Genomic DNA, 25,650 nt, shown 5'->3' with positions numbered 1-25,650 from the left:
ATTTTTTTTCCTAGGTAGAAACAATCTCTCAAACTCTTGAGAAATGTTGCCTTCTCCCTACAGTTTTCAGCCGTTAGCTTTGCCCACGACTGGCTCATGTGAACTACAATACTGTGTTTATCTAATTATCATCGCTTTCGAAACATATGGACCTTGTCTTTTCATCAGCGAGAAAGAATCCTTCAAATAAAAAAGATACACATACTGTAGCAGTTTTGCACAGATAGATACAGCTATGGGTACCTCCATCTGACGAAACTACACTTACGAGTTGTTCGGGGGACACTAATTTAGATAGCTAATTAGCACAGGTGGTCGCCTCTGGTCTTGTCTATTTTCCTTAAACAAGTGCTGTAACACATGGCCGTGTGGGAACACAAACATTTTTCTTCATGGTATGTTTAAGGTCCTAATGATTCAAAAACGGTTCTGGAAGCGTCGCGTGTTAATTTAAAGATTTGAGAGTCGGGGGTTTTAACAAAATCCCCCGTACAGAAATTGCCTTTGTGTAATGTAATGGAACTGAGAGTCGTTATCAAGGGCTAGATAGAAACAGGCTGACAATATTTGTAGAATCAATATTACTGCTATGTAATCACCCAGAGGTTCATCTAGATTTTTTTTCAAGAAATTGGGCATACAGTCACAGATGGAGGTAGGAAAGCTTTTTTTCTTAGAGACGGATTTATCGATAAGAATATTTGATGCAATTTGTGTGGCACTGTGATACATGTGCCACCTGTTGACAGAAGTTTGCAGTGCAGCTTGGTCAACACGTCAACCCATTGGTTGCATTATATCACGTGTGTGGATCGAAAGATGGCGTCTCCAAATGGAGGTAAATTCTAATTCTTTACTCTGTTGTTGGGTGTATAAATGTACATTTTGAGAGCGAGGTGCTAATTCAACGTGTATGTTTCCTATCTATTTGCTGAAACATTCTGAGTTGATAAAAGTTTATATTTTGTACAAATAATGCATCACGTTTTGTTTTTACCAGGCTTTGCTCATACAAGTGTTTTTGTCTGCCAAACCAAAATAACAAGACAGCTTACATTAGCTAACGTTAGCTACAGTAGCTAACTAACAGTTAACGAGCTAGTTAGCTAGCTACTTGGTAAGGTACACTATATATACAAAATTATGTGGACCTTCAAATTACTGGATTCGGCTATTTCAGCCACACCCGTTGCTGACAGGTGTATAAAATCGACCACACAGCCTGCGATCCCCATAGACAAACATTGTCACAATGGCGTCTCTGAAGAGCTCAGTGACTTGCAATGTGGCACCGTCATAGGATGCCACCTTTCCAACAAGTCCTTTTTTTCAAGTTTCTGCCCTGCACTGCTATAGCTGCCCCAGTCAACTGTAAGTGCTGTTAATGTAAAGTGGAAACTAGGCGCAACAAAGGCTCAGCCACAAAGTGGTAGGCCACACAAGTTCACAGAACGGGACTGCTGAAGTGCGTAGAGCGTAAAAAAAAGAATCGGGAGCTCCATGAAATGGGTTTCCATGGCTGAGCAGCCGCACACAAGCCTAAGATCCCAATGCCCAATGCCAAGCATTGGCTGGAGTGGTGTAAAGCTCGCTGCCATAGGACTATCTGGAGTGATGAATCACGCTTCACCATCTGACAGTCCAACAGACTAATCTGGGTTTGAAGGATGCCAGGAGAACGCTACCTTCCCGAATGCATAGTGCCAACTGTATAGTTTGGTGAAGGAGGAATAATGGTCTGGGGCTGTTTTTCATGGTTCTGGCTCAGCTCCTTAGTTCCAGTGAAGGGAAATCTTAACGCTACAGCATACAATGACATTCTAGATGATTATATGCTTCCAACTTTGTGGCAACAGTTTGGGGAATGCCCCTATCCTGTTTTAGCATGACAATGCCCCTGTGCACAAAGCGAGGTCCATACAGAAGTGGTTTGATGAGATCGGTGTGGAAGAACTTGACTGGCCTCCACAGAGCCCTGACCTCAACCCCATTTAGCACGTTTGGAATGAATTGGAATCCCGACTGTGAGCTAGGCCTAATCGCCAAACATCAGTAATGCTCTTGTGGCTGAATGGAAGCAAGTCCCCGCAGCGATGTTCCAACATCTAGTGGAAAGCCTTCCCAGAACACAAGAGGCTGTTATAGCATCAAAGTGGGGACCAACTCCATATTAATGCCCATGATTTTGGAATGAGATGTTCGACAAGCAAGTGTATACAAACATTTTGGCCATGTAGCGTAGCTATGCCGGTTGTCAACCATTAGCTAGCTAGGCCTATCCAATTTAACAATAAATTGAAGTGCATTTAATGGACACTGACCTAGCTAGGTGGCCAGCAAAGGAACAGTAGCTCTAACTAATTCATGTGAGCTAATGTTAACGTAGCCAACTAGCTAATGCGTTGTGACATAACAAGGGATGGGTGAAAAATAACTGATAGCTAGCTATTTAATGTTAGAAATACAGTAAAAATAACTTCCATACTGTCAAACATCTGACAATAACTATATTTCTAGCTAGCTGTCTAACTATGGTACTAGGTAGCTACTAGCTAACGTTAGTTCCTTAAGCAATAGTCTACATGCAATCTCACTGTATATTGAGAAGAAAGGATCATGACCCCTTTCATAACATTATTTTCAATTCAAATCCAATTACCACTAGCAAGGTATTGTAGATGAGCCCTGTTGATGTAGCTAGCAAGCTCTGACTTAGTTTGTACAGCACACTTTCATATTTAATAGTGTTCAATCTGTTGATGATGACTAAAATCTCCATTTCAACTTTGTAAGGTGATGATTTTGAATCATCTCTGCTAAGTTTTGAGAAGCTGGATAGAGCATCTCCTGACCTATGGCCAGAGCAATGTAAGTGTGTCTTCTCCGTGTTAGCCTCATAAAGACTATCATTGCAATTGACTCATTCCTGGTTTTGATTGGTTTGCCTGTTTCATGCTGTCATCCCTCACACAGTGCCAGGAGTCGCAGATTTTGCTGCATCATGCAAAAATGTAAGTAAAAAAAAAAAAAAAGATCTATAGCATTGATAGATGAATTGACCTACATGGCAGAGAGAATGCACAATCTTATTTACTTGTTTTGCATTGCAGCCAATTACCAATTCTCCACCCAAATGGATGGCTGAACTGGAGAGTGAGGACATTGAAATGTTAAAAGGTAAATTACAGTAGCATCATATGGTACACTGCTGAGCATAGTCTTTTCACAGATAGGCAATGTTTTGACTAACTGTATTCCTCCAACAGAGCTGGGGAGCCTGACCACAGCCAACCTGATGGAGAAGGTCAAAGGGCTACAGAACTTGGCCTACCAGCTGGGCCTTGAGGAGTGTAAGTATTTACCTGAGAAACACGCACATGAACAACACACACAAGAACAACACACACAAGAACAACACCACTTATTTGGTCTAGGTTGTCATTCCGTACACTACCTCTAGATGGTGCTGCTAGCCTTATGGCTAATTTATGTCTGAACAGTCAAGGAACATCTCAAGTATTTGGTGATAGTAATTCTACTCATTTATATTTCACGCAACAGACACCTCTTAGTAAGATTCTATGTATTTCTAATTCCATTTTTCAGAATATTTTTGTTATGAATAAGACATCAATAGATTGTAAATGGAGTATATAAACTCAGCAACAAAAAAAACATCCCTTTTTCAGGACCCTGTCTTTCAAAGATAATTCGTAGAAATACAAATAACTTCACAAATCTTTATTGTTTCCCATGCTTGTTCAATGAACAATTACTGAACATGCACTTGTGGAACGGTCGTTAAGACACTAACGGCTTACAGACGGTAGGCAATTAAGGTCATACTTATGAAAACTTAGAACACTAAAGAGGCCTTTCTACTGACTCTGAAAAACACCATCAGAAATATGCCCAGGGTCCCTGCTCATCTGCGTGAACGTGCCTTAGGCATGCTGCAGGGAGGCATGAGGACTGCAGATGTGGCCAGGGCAATAAATTGCAATGTCCGTACTGTGAGATGCCTACGACAGCGCTACAGTGAGACAGGATGGACAGCTGATCGTCCTCGCAGTGGCAGACCATGTGTAGCAACTCCTGCACAGGATTGGTACATCCGAACATCACACCTGCGGGGTAGGTACAGGATGGCAGCAACAACTGCCCGAGTTAAACCAGAAACACACAATCCCTCCATCAGTGCTCAGACTGTCCGCAGTAGGCTGAGAGAGGCTGGACTGAGGGCTTGTATGGCAGATCCTCACCAGACATCACCGGCAACAACGTCACCTATGTGTACAAACCCACCGTCGCTGGACCAGGCAGGACTGTCAAAAAGTGCTCTTTCACTGACAAGTTGCTGTTTTGTCTCACCAGGGTTCTGGCTCAGGAAGGCCACCAAAAATTCTGAGATTTCCATACCCAACTATAACATTTTCCTTCAAGATAGAACTGCCAAAGGGGGAGGAGTTGCAGTCTACTGCAGAGATAGCCTGCAAAGTAATGTCATACTTTCCAGGTCCATACCCAAACAGTTCGAACTACTAATTTTAAAAATTACTCTCTCCAGAAATAAGTCTCTCACTGTTGCCGCCTGCTACCGACCCCCCTCAGCTCCCAGCTGTGCCCTGGACTCCATTTGTGAATTGATCGCCCCCCATCTAGCTTCAGAGTTTGTTCTGTTAGGTGACCTAAACTGGGATTTCCATTAAGTCCTACAATCTAAGCTAGATGCCCTCAATCTCACACAAATCATCAAGGAACCCACCAGGTACAACCCTAAATCTGTAAACAAGGGCACCCTCATAGACGTCATCCTGACCAACTGGCCCTCCAAATACACCTCCGCTGTCTTCAACCAGGATCTCAGCGATCACTGCCTCATTGCCTGTATCCGCTACGGATCCGCAGTCAAACAACCACCCCTCATCATTGTCAAACGCTCCCTAAAACACTTCTGTGAGCAGGCCTTTCTAATCGACCTGGCCCGGGTATCCTGGAAGAAAATTGACCTCATCCCGTCAGTTGAGGATGCCTGGTCATTCTTTAAAAGTAACTTCCTCACCATTTTAGATAAGCATGCTCCGTTCAGAAAATGCAGAACTAAGAACAGATATAGCTTTTGGTTCACTCCAGACCTGACTGCCCTCGACCAGCACAAAAACATCCTGTGGCGGACTGCAGTAGCATCGAATAGTCCCCGCGATATGCAACTGTTCAGGGAAGTCAGGAACCAATACACGCAGTCAGTCAGGAAAGCAAAGGCCAGCTTCTTCAGGCAGAAATTTGCATCCTGTAGCTCCAACTCCAAAAAGTTCTGGGACACTGTGAAGTCCATGGAGAACAAGAGCACCTCCTCCCAGCTGCCCACTGCACTGAGGCTAGGTAACACGGTCACCACGGTCAAAAACTTCAACAAGCATTTCTCAACGGCTGGCCATGCCTTCCTCCTGGCTACTCCAACCTCGGCCAAGCCTCTCCAGGTTCTCCTTTACCCAAATCCAGATAGCAGATGTTCTGAAAGAGCTGCAAAACCTGGACCCGTACAAATCAGCTGGGCTTGACAATCTGGACCCTCTATTTCTGAAACTATCCGCCGCCATTGTCGCAACCCCTATTACCAGCCTGTTCAACCTCTCTTTCATATCGTCTGAGATCCCCAAGGATTGGAAAGCTGCCGCAGTCATCCCCCTCTTCAAAGGGGGAGACACCCTGGACCCAAACTGTCCTTCCCTGCCTATCTAAGGTCTTCGAAAGCCAAGTCAACAAACAGGTCACTGACCATCTCGAATCCCACCGTACCTTCTCCGCTGTGCAATCTGGTTTCCAAGCCGGTCACGGGTGCACCTCAGCCACGCTCAAGGTACTAAACGATATCATAACCGCCATCGATAAAAGACAGTACTGTGCAGCCGTCTTCATCGACCTTGCCAAGGCTTTCGACTCTGTCAATCACCATATTCTTATCGGCAGACTCAGTAGCCTTGGTTTTTCTGATGACTGCCTTGCCTGGTTCACCAACTACTTTGCAGACAGAGTTCAGTGTGTCAAATTGGAGGGCATGCTGTCCGGTCCTCTGGCAGTCTCTATGGGTGTGCCACAGGGTTCAATTCTCGGGCCGACTCTTTTCTCTGTATATATCAATGATGTTGCTCTTGCTGCGGGCGATTCCCTGATCCACCTCTACACAGACGACACCATTCTGTATACTTCCGGCCCATCCTTGGACACTGCTATCTAACCTCCAAACGAGCTTCAATGCCATACATTTACATTACATTTAAGTCATTTAGCAGACGCTCTTATCCAGAGCGACTTACAAATACAACAGTCCTTCTGTGGCCTCCGACTCCTCTTAAACGCTAGTAAAACCAAATGCATGCTTTTCAACCGTTCGCTGCCTGCACCCGCACACCTGACTAGCATCACCACCCTGGATGGTTCTGACCTAGAATATGTGGACATCTATAAGTACCTAGGTGTCTGGCTAGACTGTAAACTCTCCTTCCAGACTCATATCAAACATCTCCAATCTAAAGTCGGCTTTCTATTCCGCAACAAAGCCTCCTTCACTCATGCCGCTAAACTTACCCTAGTAAAACTGACTATCCTACCGATCCTCGACTTCGGCGATGTCATCTACAAAATAGCTTCCAACACTCTACTCAGCAAACTGGATGCAGTTTATCACAGTGCCATCCGATTTGTTACTAAAGCACCTTATACCACCCACCACTGCGACCTGTATGCTCTAGTCGGCTGGCCCTCGCTACATATTCGTTGCCAGACCCACTGGCTCCAGGTCATCTATAAGTCCATGCTAGGTAAAGCTCCGCCTTATCTCAGTTCACTGGTCACGATGGCAACACCCACCCGTAGCACGCGCTCCAGCAGGTGTATCTCACTGATCATCCCTAAAGCCAACACCTCATTTGGCCGCCTTTCGTTCCAGTTCTCTGCTGTCTGTGACTGGAACGAATTGCAAAAATCGCTGAAGTTGGAGACTTTTATCTCCCTCACCAATTTCAAACATCTGCTGAGCAGCTAACCGATCACTGCAGCTGTACATAGTCTATCGGTAAATAGCCCACCCAATTTTCCCTACCTCATCCCCATACTGTTTTTATTTATTTACTTTTCTGCTCTTTTGCACACCAATATCTCTACCTGTACATGACTATCTGATCATTTATCACTCCAGTGTTAATCTGCAAAATTGCAATTATTCCCTTACCACCTCATGCCTTTTGCACACAATGTATATAGACTCTCTTTTTTTCTACTGTGTTATTGACTTGTTAATTGTTTACTCCATGTGTAACTCTGTGTTGTCTGTTCACACTGCTATGCTTTATCTTGGCCAGGTCGCAGTTGCAAATGAGAACTTGTTCTCAACTAGCCTACCTGATTAAATAAAAAATAAAATAAAAAAGGGTTGATGGTCGGATTTTCGTTTATCGTCAAAGGAAATAGCGTTACACCGAGGCCTGTATTCTGGAGCAGGATCGATTTGGAGGATGAGGGTCCGTCATGGTCTGGGGCGGTGTGTCACAGCATCATCGAACTGAGCTTGTTGTCATTGCAGGCAATCTCAATGCTGTGCGTTACAGGGAAGACATCTTCCTCCCTCATGTGGTACCCTTCCTGCAGGCTCATCCTGACATGACCCTCCAGCAAGACAATGCCACCAGCCATACTGCTCGTTCTGTGCTTGATTTCCTGCAAGGCAGGGATGTCAGTGTTCTGCCATGGCCAGCTAAGAGCCCGGATCTCAATTCCATTGAGCACGTCTGGGACCAGATAAGGACTGTTACTTTTGAATTTGACCCCCCCTTTGTTCAGGGACACATTATTCAATTTCTGTTAGTTACATGTCTGTCTCAGTTGTTGAATCTTGTTATGTTCGTACAAATATTTACACATGTTAAGTTTGTTGAAAATCAACACAGTTGACAGTGAGAGGCTGTTTCTTGTTTTGCTGAATTTATATACAGTACCAGTCAAAAGTTTGGACACCTCCTCATTAAAGTTTTTTTTCCTACATTGTGGGAATAATAGTGAAGAGATCAACACTATGAAATAACACACATGGAATCATGTATTAACCAAAAAAGTGTCAAACAAATTACGATATATTTTAGATTCTTCAAAGTAGCCACCCTTTGCCTTGATGACAGCTTTGCACACTCTTGGCATTCTCTCAACCAGCTTCACCTGGAATAATTTTCCAACAGTCTTGAAGGAGTTCCCACATTTGCTGAACACTTGTTGGCTGCTTTTCCTTCACTCTGCGGTCAACTCATCCCAAACCATCTCAATTGGGTTGAGGCGGGTGATTGTGGAGGCCAGGTCATCCGATGCAGCACTCCATCACTCTCCTTCTTGGTCAAATAACTCTTACACAACCTGGAGGTGTGTTGGGTCATTATCCTGTTGAAATACAAATGATAGTCCCACTAAGCGCAAACCAGATTGGACGGCGTATCGCTGCAGAATGCTGTGGTAGCCATGTTGGTTAAGTGTGCCCTGAATTTAAAATAAATCCCAGACAGTGTCACCAGCAAAGCACCATCACACCACCTCCAGGCTTCAAGTTGGGAACCACACGTGCAGAGATCATCCGTTCACCTACTCTGCGTCTCTCAAATCTGGACTCGTCAGACCAAAGGACAGCTTTCCACCGGTCTAATGTCTATTGCTTGTGTTTCTTGGCCCAAGCAAGTTTCTTCTTCTTGTCGGTGACCTTTGGTAATGGTTTCTTTGAAGCAATTCGACCACGAAGGCCTGATTCACGCAGTCTCTTCTGAACAGTTGATGTTGAGATGTGTCTGTTACTTGAACTCTGTGAAGCATTTATTTGGGATGCAATCTGAGGTGCAGTTAACTCTAATGAACTTATCCTCTGCAGCAGAGATAACTCTGGATCTTCCTTTCCTGTCACGGTCCTCATGAGAGGCAGTTTAATCATACCGCTTGATGGAATTTGCAACTGCACTTTAAGAAACTTTCAAAGTTCTTGAACTGTTCCGGATTGACTGACCTTCGTGTCTCTAAAGTAATAATGGACTGTAATTTCTCTCTGCTTATTTGAGCTGTTCTTGCCGTAATGTGGACTTGGTCTTTTACCAAATAGGGCTACCTTGTCACAACACAACTGATTGGCTCAAATGTATTAAGATGGAAAATAATTCCACAAATTAAAAAGGTACACCTTTTAATTGAAGTGCATTCCAGGCGACTACCTCATAAAGCTGGTTGAGAGAATGCCAAGAGTGTGCAAATCTGTCTTCAAGGCAAATATAACATATATTTAGATATGTTTAACACTTTTTTTGGTTAGCTTCCAGCGCCGACAGAGATGGCCGCCTTGCTTCACATTCCTAGGAAACTATGCAGTATTTTGTTTTTTTTATGTATTATTTATTACATTGTTACCCCAGGAAATCTTAAGTTTTATTACATACAGCCAGGAAGAACTATTGGATATAAGAGCAACGTCAACTCCCCAAAATTACGACCAGGAATACGACTTTCCCAAAGCGGAACCTCTGTTTGGTCCACCACCCAGGACAATGGATCAGATCCCAGCTGGCGACCCAAAACAACGGCGCCGTAGATGGAGTGGTCTTCTGGACAGGCTCCGTAGACTGGCACATCGCGCACCACTCCCGAATATACTACTCGCCAATGTCCAGTCTCTTGACAACAAGGTAGACTAAATCCGAGCAAGGGTTGCCTTTCAGAGAGACATCAGAGATTGTGACGTTCTTTGTTTCACGGAAACATGGCTCACTCGGGATATGTTATCAGATTCGGTACAGCCACCTGGTTTCTTCAGACATCGCGCCGATAGAAACAAACATCTCTCTTGTAAGAAGAAGGGCGGAGGTGTATGCCTTATGATTAACGAGCCGTGTGTGATCATAACAACATACAGGAGCTCAAGTCCTTTTGTTCACCTGACCTAGAATTCCTTACAATCAAATGCCGACCGCATTATCTACCAAGAGAATTCTCTTCGAATCTAATCACCATCATGTTTTTCCCCCCCAAGCAGACACATCGACGGCCCTGAAAGAACTTCATTGGACTTTATGTAAACTGGAAACCACATATCCCGAGGCTGCATTTATTGTAGCTGGGGATTTTAACAAGGCTAATCTGAAAACAAGGCTACCTAAATTCTATCAGCACATCTAATGCCTGACCCGGGCTGGCAAAACACTGGATCATTGTTATTCTAACTTCCACGATGCATACAAGCCCTCCCCCGCCCTCCTTTTGGAAAATCTGACCAGGACTCAATTTTGTTGCTCCCAGCGTATAGACAGAAACTAAAACATGTTTTGCCCGTGCTCAGGTCTGTTAAATGCTGGTCCGACCAATCGGATTCTACGCTTCAAGATTGCTTCGATCACGTGGACTGGGATATGTTCCGCATAGTGTCTGACAATAACATTGATGAATACGCTGATTCGGTGTGCGAGTTTATTAGCAAGTGCATCGGTGATGTACCCACAGCGACTGTTAAAACCTTCCCCAACCAGAAAACCTGGATTGATGGCAGCATTCGCGCAAAACTGAAAGGTCGAACCACGGCTTTTAATCATGGCAAGGCGACCAGAAACATGACCGAATACAAACAGTGTAGCTATTCCCTCCGCAAGGCAATCAAACAAGCTAAGCGTCAGTATAGAGACAAAGTAGAGTTGCAATTCAACGGCTCAGATACGAGAGGTACAGTGGGGCAAAAAAGTATTTAGTCTGACACCAATTGTGCAAGTTCTCCCACTTAAAAAGATGAGAGAGGCCTGTAACTTTCATCATAGGCACACTTCAACTATGACAAACAAAATGAGAAAAAAATTCAGAAAATCACATTGTAGGATTTTTTATGAATTTATTTGCAAATTAGGGTGGAAAATAAGTATTTGGGCAATAACTAAAGTTTAACTCAATACTTTGTTATATACCCTTTGTTGGCAATGACAGAGGTCAAACGTTTTCTCTAAGTCTTCACAAGGTTTTCACACACCGTTGCTGGTATTTTGGCCGATTCCTCCATGCAGATCTCCTCTAGAGCAGTGACGTTTTGGGGCTGTTGCTGGGCAACACAGACTTTCAACTCCCTCCAAAGATTTTCTATGGGGTTGAGATCTGGAGACTGGCTAGGCCACTCCAGGACCTTGAAATGCTTCTTACGAAGCCACTCCTTCGCTGCCCGGGCGGTGTGTTTGGGATCATTGTCATGCTGAAAGACCCAGCCACGTTTCATATTCAATGCCCTTGCTGATGGAAGGAGGTTTTCACTCAAAATCTCACGATACATGGCCCCATTCATTCTTTCCTTTACACGGATCAGTTGTCCTGGTCCCTTTGCAGAAAAACAGCCCCAAAGCATGATGTTTCCACGCCCATGCTTCACAGTAGGTATGGTGTTCTTTGGATGCAACTCTGCATTCTTTGTCCTCCAAACACAACGAGTTGAGTTTTTACCAAAAAGTTATATTTTGGTTTCATCTGACCATATGACATTCTCCCAATCTTCTTCTGGATCATCCAAATGCTCTCTAGCAAACTTCAGACGGGCCTGGACATGTACTGGTTTAAGCAGGGGGACACGTCTGGCACTGCAGGATTTGAGTCCCTGGCGGCGTAGTGTGTACTGATGGTAGGCTTTGTTACTTTGGTCCCAGCTCTCTGCAGGTCATTCACTAGGTCCCCCCGTGTGGTTCTGGGGTTCTTGTGATCATTTTGACCCCACGGGGTGAGATCTTGCGTGGAGCCACAGATCGAGGGAGATTATCAGTGGTCTTGTATGTCTTCCATTTCCTAATAATTGCTCCCACAGTTGATTTCTTCAAACCAAGCTGCTTACCTATTGCAGATTCAGTCTTCCCAGCCTGGTGCAGGTCTACAATTTTGTTTCTGGTGTCCTTTGACAGCTCTTTGGTCTTGGCCATAGTGGAGTTTGGACTGTTTGAGGTTGTGGACAGGTGTCTTTTGTACTGATAACAAGTTCAAACATGTGCCATTAATACAGGTAATGAGTGGAGGACAGAGGAGCCTCTTAAAGAAGTTACAGGTCTGTGAGAGCCAGAAATCTTGCTTGTTTGTAGGTGACCAAATACTTATTTTCCACCATAATTTGCAAATAAATAAATTAAAAATCCTACAATGTGATTTTCTGTTGTTTTTTTTTCTTCCATTTTGTCTGTCATAGTTGAAGTGTACCTATGATGAAAATTACAGGCCTCATCTTTTTAAGTGGGGAGTTCTTGCACAATTGGTGGCTGACTAAATACTTTTTTGCCCCACTGTATGTGGCAGGGTCTACAGTCAATCACGGACTACAAAAAGAAAACCAGCCCCGTCGCGCACCACGATGTCTTGCTCCCAGACAAACCCTCGCAGGGCTGCCCTAGCCGCGTCCTCAGAGCATGCGCAGACCAGCTAATTGGTGTGTTTACAGACATATTCAATCAATCCTTATCCCAGTCTGCTGTTCCCACATGCTTCAAGAGGGCCACCATTGTTCCTGTTCCCAAGAAAGTAATTTAGCTCAGTTACCTTAGCTATCGCCCTGTAGCACTCACTTCCGTCATCGTACTTTGAGAGACTAGTCAAAGACTATGTCACCTCCACCCAACCTGACACCCTAGACCCACTCCAATTTGCTTACCGCCCCAATAGGTCCACAGACGACGCAATCACACTGCACACTGCCCTAACCCATCTGGACAAGAGGAATGCCTATGTAAGAATGCTGTTCATCGACTACAGCTCAGCATTTAACACCATCGTACCCTCCAAGCTCGAGACCCTGGACTTCCTGACGGGCCGCCCCTAGGTGGTGAGGGTAGGAAACATCTCCACCCCGCTGATCCGCAACACTGGGGCCTCACAAGGGTGCGTTCTCAGCCCTCTCCTGTACTCCCTATTCACCCATGACTGCGTGGCCATGCACACCAACTCAATCATCAAGTTTTCAGACGACACTGCAGTGGTAGTCTTGATTACCAACAATGACGAGACGGCCTGCAGGGAGGAGGTGAGGGCCCTCGGAGTGTTGTGTCAGGAAAATAACCTCACACTCAATGTCAACAAAACAAAGGAGATGATCGTGGACTTCAGGAAACAGCAGAGGGAGCAGCCCCCTCTCCACATCGATGGTACAGTAGTGGAGAAGATGCAAAGTTTTAAGTTCCTCTGCATACACATCACAGACAAACTGAAATGGTCCACCCACAGAGAGTGGTGAAGAAGGCGCAGCAGCGCCTCTTCAACCTCAGGAGGCTGAAGAAATTTGGCTTGTCACCAAAAACACTCACAAACTTTTACAGATGTACAATCGAGAGCATCCTGTCCGGCTGTATCACTGCCTGTATCACTGCCTGTAACGGCAACTGCTCCGCCCACAACCATAAGGCTCTCCAGAGGGTAGTGAGGTCTGCACAACGCATCACTGGGGGCAAACTACCTGCCCTCCAGGACACCTACACCAGCTGATGTCACAGGAAGGCCAAAAAGATCATCAAGGACAACAACCACCCGAGCCACTGCCTGTTCACCCCGCTAACCTCCTGAAGGCGAGGTCAGTACAGGTGCATTAAAGCTGGGACCAAGACTAAAAAACAGCTTCTATCTCAAGGCCATGAGACTGTTAAACAGCCATCACTAACATTGAGTGGCTGCTGCCAACATACTGACTCATCTCTAGCCACTTTAATAATTAAAAATTGGATCTAATAAATGTATCACTAGACACTTTAAACAATGCCACTTTATATGTTTACACACCCTACATTACTCATCTCATATGTATATACTGTTCTCTATACCATCTACTGCATCTTGCCTATGTCGTTCAGCCATTGCTCAACCATATATTTTTATGTACATATTCTTATTCATTCCTTTCCACTTGTGTGTATAAGGTAGTTGTTGTGAAATTGTTAGATTACTTGTTACATATTACTGCATGGTCGGAACTAGAAGCACAAGCATTTCGCTACACTTGCATTAACATTTGCTAACCATGAGTATGTGACAAATAAAATGTGATTTACATGATTTCATAGTTATGATGTCTTCACTATTATTCTACAATGTAGAAAATAGTAAAAATAAAGAAAACCCCTTTAATGAGAAGGTGTCAAATTTTGACTGGTACTGTATAAGGCTATCTTGTTGTCTAATCGGGTGTATTAAACAGTTGGAGCACTGCACGTATGAATTTATTATTTTCATTGTGTTGATTATGGTTTGGTAATTCAGCGTAAAACAACAGCATTTCGAGAGTTCATTTTAGAAGCCTTGTGAAGTGGGGGAAGGTCTCACATAAGCGTAACACATCAACGATTGCAGCATGTGATGGATGCAAAATGTGGTCTGACATATTTTCTGCATCTGTTGTCCTAATCCTTAACATGTGGATTAGAGAGATATAGCTAAGTGCTCCTATTTTTCCTAAGAGGAAGATGGGTACTTGGCTTACTGTGGACAAAGCACACCATGCACAAACCCAGAAAGAGCTATTTGATACAGACTGAAATGTTTCCTCTCAAAATTATATGGTTGCTTCCAAAATAACAGTATTGTAAAATTCTGACACACTGCATGCTTTTAATGTTGACTGCACTTTCCATTTTCAATTGTTTTGCGCTCTTGTTGTAGAGTAACGCACTCCCTGACAATCAGATATATATATATATATATATATATATGCTTTGTGGTGGGAGTTCTCCCTTAAATCTGGAGTGGATTTAGTCTCCATACAATGCTTAAAACAGAAACTGTAATATTGTACGATGGGGACCAAGAACCCTCTGCCCCTCTTTGCGATCCTGAGAGATGTAGAGCAGGTTGCTATGCAGAGTTGGTACAGGGCTGATACGTCCCGCTCCACAGCGAGCGCCACACTGATTTGTCAAATTCCATAAAGACAGGATGATTAAAGTAGGCTCATTCTGTAGAGGATTATGCCAAACATGATTTGTCTGGGCTTTGCCCCGCTCACTCAGAAAAATGAGAAATATATTTTTATTTAATGGCAACTTTTGAGTAGATCAAGGAGGCATGCCACGTCAGAATATTGCCACCAAGATATAGAGCATGACTTGACAGCTTGAATGACAATGAATTGCCTCAAAATGTGTGTAGACTTGGTGGGGATGACACTGCTCTATCGAATGTCCCACATATTATGTCGCAGGCATTATGAAAGCTCAGATTAGTGTAATTGACTTCAGCATAGATGAAATGTGTTATCTGCTTATTTCAGGCTCATATTTACAGGTCAGGATCCTCTGTCTACCACACACATTTTAGCATATTATTGCTGCTAAATACAAAATGAAACAGGCTGATCATACAGTCTGATCCAGGGTCTGTGGGACCAATCTCACCCAAACGTGATAATCTTCATTTACAGGCATTTATGGCCAAATGAAGCTATCTGATGTCCCTCACATTTTTCAGATCAGCTCGACTCATGGCCTGAGCATGCACTGGTCTGTTAATGAGCTTTAATTCAATGCTTCATGTTGTCTACCATACCACGTATTTATTAGTCAAGAACGTGTTGTAGCTGGTTCTTATAAAGCTGTTATCTGCCATAAAGGAAGGGACGTTGTTTTTGCAACCATGTCATGTACCTCGGGATGACGCAACACAATGATGGTTATTATAGGTCTCAGAGCAGCTTGTACTGGAGCCTCTTTAATGTGCTCTGGTTTAATTTTCTCCTTTTCCCGCTGTCAGGGGACGCCTTGTAAATCTCAGCTACTTTTTCATCATGTTTGTGCGCTCTTCAGTGCCCCGTAAACAAGCCACCTGAGAGAGAAGCGGAGAGAGAGCGAGAGAGCATGAAGGCAGGGGACAGGATTTACTATCCCCCTTAAACATGTGGCCCATTGAACTGTGGGCTGTTTAATGGGAAGAGCACAATCAGCCAGTGAAAACACACCGCCCTGCGGCCCGAGGAGGGAGGGGACTGGCCAGAGGTAGACACCTCTCACCTAGAGGACACTGATTTCACCTAGCCCTTCAGGAGGACTTGGAACACTACCATGGCAATATTATAGATGCCATTCAGAATAAATTACCCCAAAAAATGACTAAAACATATAAATATGAAGACGGGCCACATGTAATGTGAAATGACAACGTAACGTTTGGAGATTGAGGCAGATTATGCCTGTAGATCATAGACCCCAAGACTAGAAGGCATGTGGGACAGCACTTTGTGTAGATGTGTATTTATATATGCCTATGTGTTAGTATAAGTGTGTAGCAGGCTGGCCCCTGGAGAGGGGGCTCCACCTCCCCATGGCTGTGTGACGCTGCCCGGGTGGGTCCCAGCGGGGGCCTGGCGCGTGCCTCCTCCCCAGACCCCAGCTGCTTCCCCACCCTGTGATGAATGCCCCTGTCGTGGGCCGCTGAGCCCGGCATCAGGCCCTGGGTCCTAGGGGAGCACTGACTACTGTGATAAGTGATGTTATTGGAGGTAATTGAAAGGAGAGTGGTCCTGAGGGACATGTCTCAGGCTGCTGCTCTAACACACTTGTAGGTTTCACTGATCACCACCACCACTGACTGACTGACTGATTGGGCCTTGGCTCGTTGGTAATGCAGTGATACCTTTGTATCACTGCAAAAGCAGCCCTATGCAGAGACCATTAAGTGTAGTGATAGTATTTTTTAAATAATTCTTCAGTTAGATTATGAAAAGAACTGTACCGACTGAGCCTCCTGATTTATTCACTGCAATGGATTTATTGTTGGAAATAGAATGAGGCTGTCATGATCATCCAGGTTTGGTTTGATACAAAGGAATGCCAGTCAAGACCAGTCCTGCTCAGTATTGGCTGGCAGTGGAACAGAGCTGGCATGTACTCCACTGTGCCGCCACCACCAGAGTAGAACCAGGATGACACCCACATCCTTGCCTATGTGGAGGTGAGGCTGAAGGTCAGCGCAGACAGCTCTTAATGGCCCAGCATTCACAGCCTCCTCTCCTCCTCAGCATCAATCTCCTGCCTATAAACAGGCCTGTGCTGCTGAATATGATTGCATTCACACTGGCCCACGGTGCTAATGTGCTTCCATCAATCCATCCAGGGCGACCTGAGTGACCGCGGGGTGGGCCGTTATGAAGTGCTGCTCCCTGACAGCCTCTGAATGAGGAACAGGGGACCCTCCTCCTCTGTCCTCCTCTTCTCTCTGCACCGGCCTGCTTTATGGGCTCATAGTGGAGACGAATGGCAGCTCCCCTTCGCCAGAGAGTTGTTAGGATTGGCATGAAGGGAAACTGAAATAGGACATAAACGATGCTGTGTATGTGTTGATCAGTTTTCTGTATCAAATTATTATTGTGTGTTGGAACTTGTTTTTTTGTGTGTGATTTGAGATGCATGTTTTGGGGGAAATATTGTGTGGCTTGAAGAGATGAAATCGCTGGTATGAGAAAATTGTCCCCGAAAAGCTTGCTTGTTCAGCCAAATATGTATCAAGTTATTTCAGAAGCCTCAAACCAGTGTTGCGTGGTTATCGCAGAATAGGTTCCTGACTGTTGGTTTAGTGTAGCTGTTGCAGCATGAAGCAACAGTTGTTGCTGAATCGCAATCGTACGAACAATCATAATTGAGTTTCATCAAAGATTGTCTAAACAAGTCAACTGATCACCCGGTAGCAGTGGAGCTGTGTCTTCTGTATCAGTATTATGTGTGTATCATGGTAGAGGGAGGGAGAGCTGCACACACCGCCTGTTCCTCAACCCTGCCTGCCTTCCGCCTCCCTGATCAGATCGGAAATGACACCTCATTTCCATAAATGCATTAAGAATTCATTGGATTTTTTTCTTTCCCAGCTAATCATTTTGGCGGTGTAAAACCTTTTAGGCTTTTTAATGAATGAATTTTGACTGATTGCCTATTAATAAGGACACCTCTTGAGCAGGGATAGGCTGTGGCAGGGGTGAGGCGGTGTAGATGTTTGTTTGTGCGCGCAAGCTTGTGTGTGTGTGTCAGTGCACACAGGCAGCAGGCAGGAAGACATTGGAGGGAGAGAAGAGGGGGGAGGAGAGGAGCGCTCTCTCAGTTGGGACATAAAGAGGAACCAGTGGCTCCCCTGGGAAATCACTGGTCGTGTCTGCATCTTAAATATCCCTGTGAAGTATCAATAAGTGGGTAATTGAATTTTGAACACAAACATGAGCGTCAGGTGTATGTGTTGCGAGGCGGGGGGTTATATGGGGGGGTGAATGTGTTGATGGCAGAAGGAGGTGGGGTGTGTGTGGGGGGGAGGGGTGTCATCTCCTCTGTGCCTCTCCAGTCCCTGGGGAAGTGGGCAGTGAGAATGGATGTTAAATCCATTAAATAAAGCTTACAGACAGTAATAGCTGAGTGGCACTTGAAGATGGGCAGTGGGGGTCAGATTAGTATGCTTGAGTCTTAATGAAAGTGAATTGGGGCTGGAGGCTGGGACACCAGTTAACCCAGGTGGTCATCTGTCTCTGGGGCTAACAGGGGTCTGGCTGGCTCCTCTGGCGTGTGCCTGGAGTGGTGAAGCGGCCTCACCATGATTACTACCATTCCACACACGGGAGGGGGCGCAGGGGGAGACGAGATGATGTGACTGACACCCAGATCACTCACTCCAAACGGTAGGAAGGTGATGTCACACATTTAGGCTATATATTTACATTTTGAGAGTATCATTTTGAGAAGTGCCGGTGAACGAACATTGTATTCAGTTTTGGATATTCATGTGGTTTGAGGGGGACATTGTGTAATTGTATTTTCCTGTGTACATCAGGTTGTGCTATCATCCCCAGACCAGCCAGGGCTCAATGATAATTAGAGAGCAACTAATCAACAGGGTTAAGACAAGGCCCTCACAATCCATAAGCCAAATGTGTCATTTAGTATAATGGCAGCTGTAACAAGTCGCTGATTAACAAAGTACAGAATTAGGGATTGACCTTTCTAATCAACTAAACACATCTCTCACTCCCTCTAATCAGTATTGATCACTCCTGGCCAGTAACAACATGTATGTGTGGGCATGTGGGGGGGGCTGGATTGTTGTGTGCACGAGGCAGACCTCATTGACAGAGATCTGTGTGGGTGTCTTTCAGTCCGTGTGTGTGAGTCTAGTTGCCTGAGGGGGGCTGGCTTGCTGGTCCTTTCTCTTCCCACTTTTAATCTTTCTCTTACAATGCAAATCGTGTGAGTTTCTATCTGTCAGACAGAGGGGGAGGCTCAACGGAACTCTAATTAATGAGTGGCTCAGAGGGGTGAGTCCTGATGGAGGGAGTCTCTGGGGGAGGTGAGGGGCACAGCCACAGACCAGGCTGCTCTACTTTATTGTTGGGGGATGGAGAGATACAGAGGGAGAGACACCAGTCTGTCCCATTTAGTAGGCCTCTCCAGAAACCAGTGGTCCATTTAACGAGCTCTTAGCAGAGAGATCAGAAAGACAAACCTGGGATTAGGAGACCAATGACTCAATAGGATTCTCTAAAGGTCCTGTCTCCATCAGCATAAAGTTTGGAGAGAATGCCATTTGTATTTGTGAACGCGATACAGCGATAATTCCATCATTTTATGTTATAGTTTTATCTACAGTCTTGTCTTTTTATTTAGTATCAAATGCAAGGTCAAAGCAGACATTTAATTATGCTCTTGTAACTACCTTCTCTATTTAACATGTAGATCTCTCTTTCTCCATGCCCCAAGATTGAGTATAGGTCTAACTAGATATATAGAGCACTGTTGTGATAGCCTTTGGCTCACTAAACCCAACTCCTCCTAATAGGGAAATGATATTTGTGCACCAGTAGTTTTGTGTCATCTTAATTCATTACATCCCACATGATTCTGATGGTTTTATTCCATCTAAGACCCTGTATGTCGGTCTGTCCGGGGGCACTAATGATTTTGTTTAGTGTTATTCGAAGAGACCACAGCACCGCGCAAAATTAATCAATCCCAATCCAATTAGCATCATGTTGAACCTGATGATGGACGCCTCAAGGTGAAGCGGCCCGTGCCCAGCCGGGGCATTATCATTCCAGGGAGGGCGGCTCATCTAAATTACAATTCACCCTGCTTTTTCATTAGCCACCGTGACGCCGCTAACCTCTTCACCGCTTTGCACAGCCCAACAAACACCTAGGCAGCTCATCAGCTCTAGTGTCTGGTTCAACAAGCAGAGAGAGACAGTTGTACAACTGTAAACCTTCTGTGTGGGTGGGAAGGCTTGGGACAGTCAGACACACTCACACTCATGTGTATGCATGTTTTTCCAAAAATCTACAAGAAGGAAGGAATTTACTTTCTGTGATTGTCAGTGTGGCCTGTAATGCTCTTCGTGTCCTGGTGGGTATGTTTATCAACTGTATGAAGCTGGTGTTTTTATGTACGTTTGAAGAGGTGGTCCCAGCTCCCCTCTTGGCCCTGAGCTTTGATTCTGTACTGATGCTAAGAGCCTGCTCCTCCTATTATCAGGAACAAAGTGTAATTACTGGACCTGGATGAGGCCTCTCCAGGGTGGCTCTGATACTGGAGGAACATCCCTGTAGCTTCCCTTGTGACACAACCTGGCTGTTGTTGACTGAAAACCTCCTGGAATACGCTCCTTACCAGATAGAAGCAAGGTGACAAGGCGTTCAGTTGGGGCCAATCTGTTTTCGACGCAATGGGGTTGGCACAGATCCAGAACTATTGTGCAGAGCTTGTTTTGTAGACCCCCACCAAGTGCTCTTCATTATGTCTCCATACATTACATCTCCCATTTTCATGGGCTTTCCTAGCTAACCTTCATGGTTTATGTTGTGAGTGCTATCTGATCAGTGTCTTCGGTTCTTACGACGGTCATTCAGTGGTAGCTAAGTGTATTCAGTGAGAAGAAATGTGGTTATGGCCATAGTCTCTTAGACATAAGGCACCATGGAAAGTTGTGGATTGATTAGTTTGCGTTCCAGAGAACGGTATCTCTCAGACAACATCCCCCTTTCACTCCCCCCATCTTTTTCTTTAACACAGTTATACATGCACATACTGAGATGCTTGAATACATGTATCTGGCTGCCTTGATAAGGCAATCACAAAGGGTGTGTCTCTTTAGTAGCTAGTTTGCGTCTTATGTTGTTTTCCGTGTCCAGAATGAACAGATGTTTGTATAAATTACCTCCCCGTTAGATGTTTCACAAATGAAATGCATGCTTTGCATTGATAAGTGATTCTGCTCTGAAGTGAGGGACTGGGTGATGGAGTGCTGTAGCTTGTTTGAGTCTACATCCATGGTTGAAGCACAGCATACAGTGGCAATAAAAATGATGTGAACCCTTTGGAATTACCTGGATATCTGCATAAATTGGTCATCAAATCTTAATCTAAGTCACAATAATAGACAAACATAGTGTGCTTAAACTAATAACGCACAAATTATTGTATTATTCTTGTCTATAGTGAATACATTATTTAAACATTCACAGTGTAGGTTGGGAAAAGTATGTAAACCCCTAGGCTAATGACTTCTCCAAAAGCTAATTGGAGTCAGGAGTCAGCTAACCTGGAGTCCAGTCAATGAGATGAGATTGGAGATGTTGGTTAGAGGTGCCTTGCCCTATAAAAAACACTCACAAAATATGAGTTTGCTATACACAAGAAGCATTGCCTGATGTGAACCATGCCTCGAACAAAAGAGATCTCAGAAGACCTAAGCTTAAGAATTGATGACTTGTATAAAGCTGGAAAAGGTTATAAAAGTATCTCTAAATGCCTTGATGTGCATCAGTCCACAGTATGACAAATTGTCTATAAATGGAGAAAGTTCAGCACTGTTGCTACTCTCCCTAGGAGTGGCCGTCCTGCAAAGATGACTGCAAGAGCACAGTGCAGAATACTCAATGAGGTTAAGAAGAATCCTAGAGTGTCAGCTAAAGACTTACAGAAATCTCTGGAACATGCTAACATCTCTGTTAACAAGTCTTCGATACGTAAAACACTAAACAAGAATGGTGTTCATGGGAGGACACCACAGAAGAAACCACTGCTGTCCAAAAAAAAACATTTCTGCAAGTTTAAAAAAGTGCACCTGGATGTTCCACAGCGCTACTGGCAAAATATTCTGTGGACAGATGAAACTACAGTTGAGTTGTTTGGAAGGAACACACAACACTATGTGTGGAGAAAAAAAAGGCACAGCACACCAACATCAAAACCTCATCTCAACTGTAAAGTATGGTGGCGGTAGCATCATGGTTTGGGGCTGCTTATTCAATAGAGACATCAAAACGTATAATTGTTTGTGTGTTATTAGTTTAAGCAGACTGTGTTTGTCTATTGTTGTGACCTAGATGAAGATCAGATTAAATTTTATGACCAATTTATGCAGAAATCCAGGTAAACTCAGCAAAAAAAGAAACGTCCCTTTTTCAGGACCCTGTTTTTAAAGATAATTCGTAAAAATCCAAATAACTTCACAGATCTTCATTGTAAAGGATTTAAACACTGTTTCCCATGCTTGTTCAATGAACCATAAACAATTCATGTACATGCACCTCTGGAACAGTCGTTAAGACACTAACAGCTTACAGACGGAAGGCAATTAAGGTCAAAGTTATGAAAACTTAAGACACTAAAGAGACCTTTCTACTGACTCTGGGGGGGGAAATGCCCAGGATCCCTGCTCATCTGCATGAAAGTGGATTAAGCATGCTGCAAGGAGGCATGAGGACTGCAGATGTGGCCAGGGCAATTAACTGCAATGTCCGTACTAAGAGACGCCTAGGACAGCGCTATACAGGGAAACAGGATGGACAGCTGATCGTCCTCGCAGTGGCAGACCACGTGTAGCAACACCTGCATAGGATTGGTACATCCGAACATAACACCTGCGGGATAGGTACAGGATGGCAGCAACAACTGCCCGAGTTACACCAGAAACACACAATCCCTCCTGCTCAGACTGTCCGCAATAGGCTGAGAGAGGCTGGACTGAGGGCTTGTAGGTCTGGTCTGTTGTATGGCAGATCCTCACCAGACATCACCGGGAACAACGTTGCCTATGGGCACAAACCCACCGTCGCTGGACCAGACAGGACGGGCAAAAAGTACACTTCATTGACGAGTCGTGGTTTTGTCTCACCAGGGGTGATGGTCGGATTCGCGTTTATTTTCGATGGAATGAGCATTACACCGAGGCCTGTACTCTGGAGCAGGACCGATTTGGAGGTGGAGGGTCCGTCATGGTCTGGGGCGGTGTGTCACAGCATCATCGGACTGAGCTTGTTGTCTTTGCAGGCAATCTCAACGCTGTGCATTACAGGGAAGACATCCTCCTGCCTCATGTGGTACCCTTCCTGCAGGCTCATCCTGACATGACCATCCAGCATGACAATGCCACCAGCCATACTGCTCGTTCTGTGCGTGATTTCCTGCAAGACAGGAATGTCAGTGTTCTGACATGGCCAGCGAAGAGCCCGGATCTCAATCTGGGACCTGATGGATCGGAGGGTGAGGGCTAGGGCCACCCCCTCCCCCAGAAATGTCCGGGAACTCGCAGGTGCCTTGGTGGAAGAGTGGGGTAAACATCTCACAGTAAAAACTGGCAAATCTGGTGCAGTCCATGAGGAGATACACTGCCGTACTTAATGCAGCTGGTGGCCACACCAGATACTGACTGTTACTTTTGACCCCCCCCTTTGTTCAGGGACACATTATTCCATTTCTGTTAGTCACATGTCTGTGGAACTTGTTCAGTTTACGTCTCAGTTGTTGAATCTTGCTATGTTCATACAAATATTTACACATGTTAAGTTTGCTGAAAATAAACACAGTTGACAGTGAGAGGGCATTTCTTTTTTTGCTGAGTTTATTTCCAAAATGTTGGCATACTTTTTCTTGCCACTGTAGGTTGTAGTGTACCCAGAAGTTTACTATACAGAAGTCAGTGGAAATACTTTCAATGAATCAATTGTTTTTAGGTAGGTTACCTCAAGCATCCTTGAGTAAGAGGTGCTCAAAAAGGTTTGATTTCTGAAATGTACAGTTGATATTTACATCGTATCATTTGTTCATTCTCCAGCCAGGGAGATGACCAGGGGAAAGTTCCTGAACATCCTGGAGAGACCCAAAAAGTGAAGACCCAGGATGTGTCTGCACAGAGAGTAATACAACACCCAGACGACTGACTTGAGACAGAAGAGGAGTCAGACCTATGCCTTTATGTATACACTCATACTACTACTACCACCATCAAGTCCCTGGATTTGAATATTGACACTGGGGCTAAATTCATTCACTGCGGAGTTCCCCTCGAGTCAAAGGGCTGCAACACTTTTCACCCCCTGACCTGTACATTTCTTTTGTCCTCAAAGGCAGTTCCATTTACTTTTATAATGATTTGAAATGGTGAATTACTTAGCTTGCAGGACTGTTTTGAAATGTGTATATTCTGTATTTATTATTTTTCTATTTGGAGCATTCTAAAAAACAAAAGTGCAATTTGTCAAAGAAAATTGTGTAATTCTTTAAAAAAATGGAATAAATTGCTCCCTCTTTTAGGCTATAACATGTTTATTAATTGTCCTTGTAAGTGGTAATTACCCTCAGTGAGCATCTATGGATACAATTTCATCTTTCAATGGTTTAGGATACAATTAAATTCATTTCAGAAACTGGTTCCATGATGCAACAGTTTTTTGGGGGGATTTGAACTTTTAATTAGGGCAATAACTTCATGCCTGTGCCACTCCATAGACGCTTTCTGTTAGAGCACCTCTCTGGCTTTGGACATGTAAGGAGCTGTGACATGAGAGTGCTTCCCCGCTACAAGGGCATTTTTTCATTTAATGAGGATTGGAAGTAGGCCCTACACAAAACGTTGCGTAAAAATAATATTTCTCATTGTCATCCCTTTTAATGAGAGTTGACATAATTACTAGGACCATTTCTTTTCTAATTAGCACACTTCCAGCGACGTCGGAGCTAGCAGCCAGGCAAAAAGGAAATCAGACAGGCATGCTGAATGGGAAACAAAAAGAAGTCCGTCCAACATAATTAGGTGAGACAATGCCTCAGACTGTTCCCGGCTGGAGATGTCGCAGGGGCTCTGGCCGCGCTGGGGAGCGCTCACTCTCCACAAGTTACACATCTCCACAGGCCGCTAATAAGCCCCTAATTGTCTTTCCGAGTCACACGGACAGAGGCAGCCACTGCCCAAGTGGCTGCACCCCCTGCCTCTCGCACGTACCCAGCTTCACCTCTTGCAAAATACTGATTATTTATATAATTTCCCCGTTCCCAGACAGCGTGTGTGTTTTCCTGTGTGTGCTGGAGATTCCTGTGACGGGTTGGGTGGGGGGAGTGGAAGTACAGCATGGCCTGATGGGCAGGAATGTAAGTTGGCAGAGGAGGGCAAGCTACTTATTTTACCCCCACTGCATCAGGGTTTATTATAGTCTCCTGTAGTCTGTTTAATTTATCTGCTCTAGTCTAGTGTACAGTGTTTCTTTTCTGTCAAATTTAACCACTACTGTACCTTATAACACAAGTTTTACATCGTTTTAGGGGTGAAAAGTGAGTATGTAGCTCAGATAGTGTAGAGCTGACTGGTTGACATGGCCTATTGCTGTGTTGGCTGGTT

General features: G+C 44.5%; 1 protein-coding gene across 1 annotated transcript; it reads left to right on the top strand.

Moving 5' to 3' along the window:
* Window positions 1–745: 745 nt before the first annotated feature.
* LOC115138493 (protein lin-52 homolog) lies at window positions 746–24,686 on the top strand. Its single transcript, XM_029675384.2, has 6 exons — window positions 746–838; window positions 2,794–2,868; window positions 2,974–3,011; window positions 3,111–3,177; window positions 3,267–3,350; window positions 24,091–24,686. Exons 1-6 carry the CDS (start codon window positions 820–822, stop codon window positions 24,144–24,146), a joined length of 339 nt encoding a protein of 112 aa, XP_029531244.1. The 5' UTR covers window positions 746–819; the 3' UTR covers window positions 24,147–24,686.
* The last annotated feature ends 964 nt before the right edge of the window (window positions 24,687–25,650 follow it).

Source organism: Oncorhynchus nerka, linkage group LG12, assembly GCF_034236695.1.
Source record: "Oncorhynchus nerka isolate Pitt River linkage group LG12, Oner_Uvic_2.0, whole genome shotgun sequence".
Classification (NCBI taxonomy): Eukaryota; Metazoa; Chordata; class Actinopteri; order Salmoniformes; family Salmonidae; genus Oncorhynchus; species Oncorhynchus nerka.
Note: the sequence above shows the minus strand (reverse complement) of the source record. Positions and strands in the feature narration are given on the sequence as shown.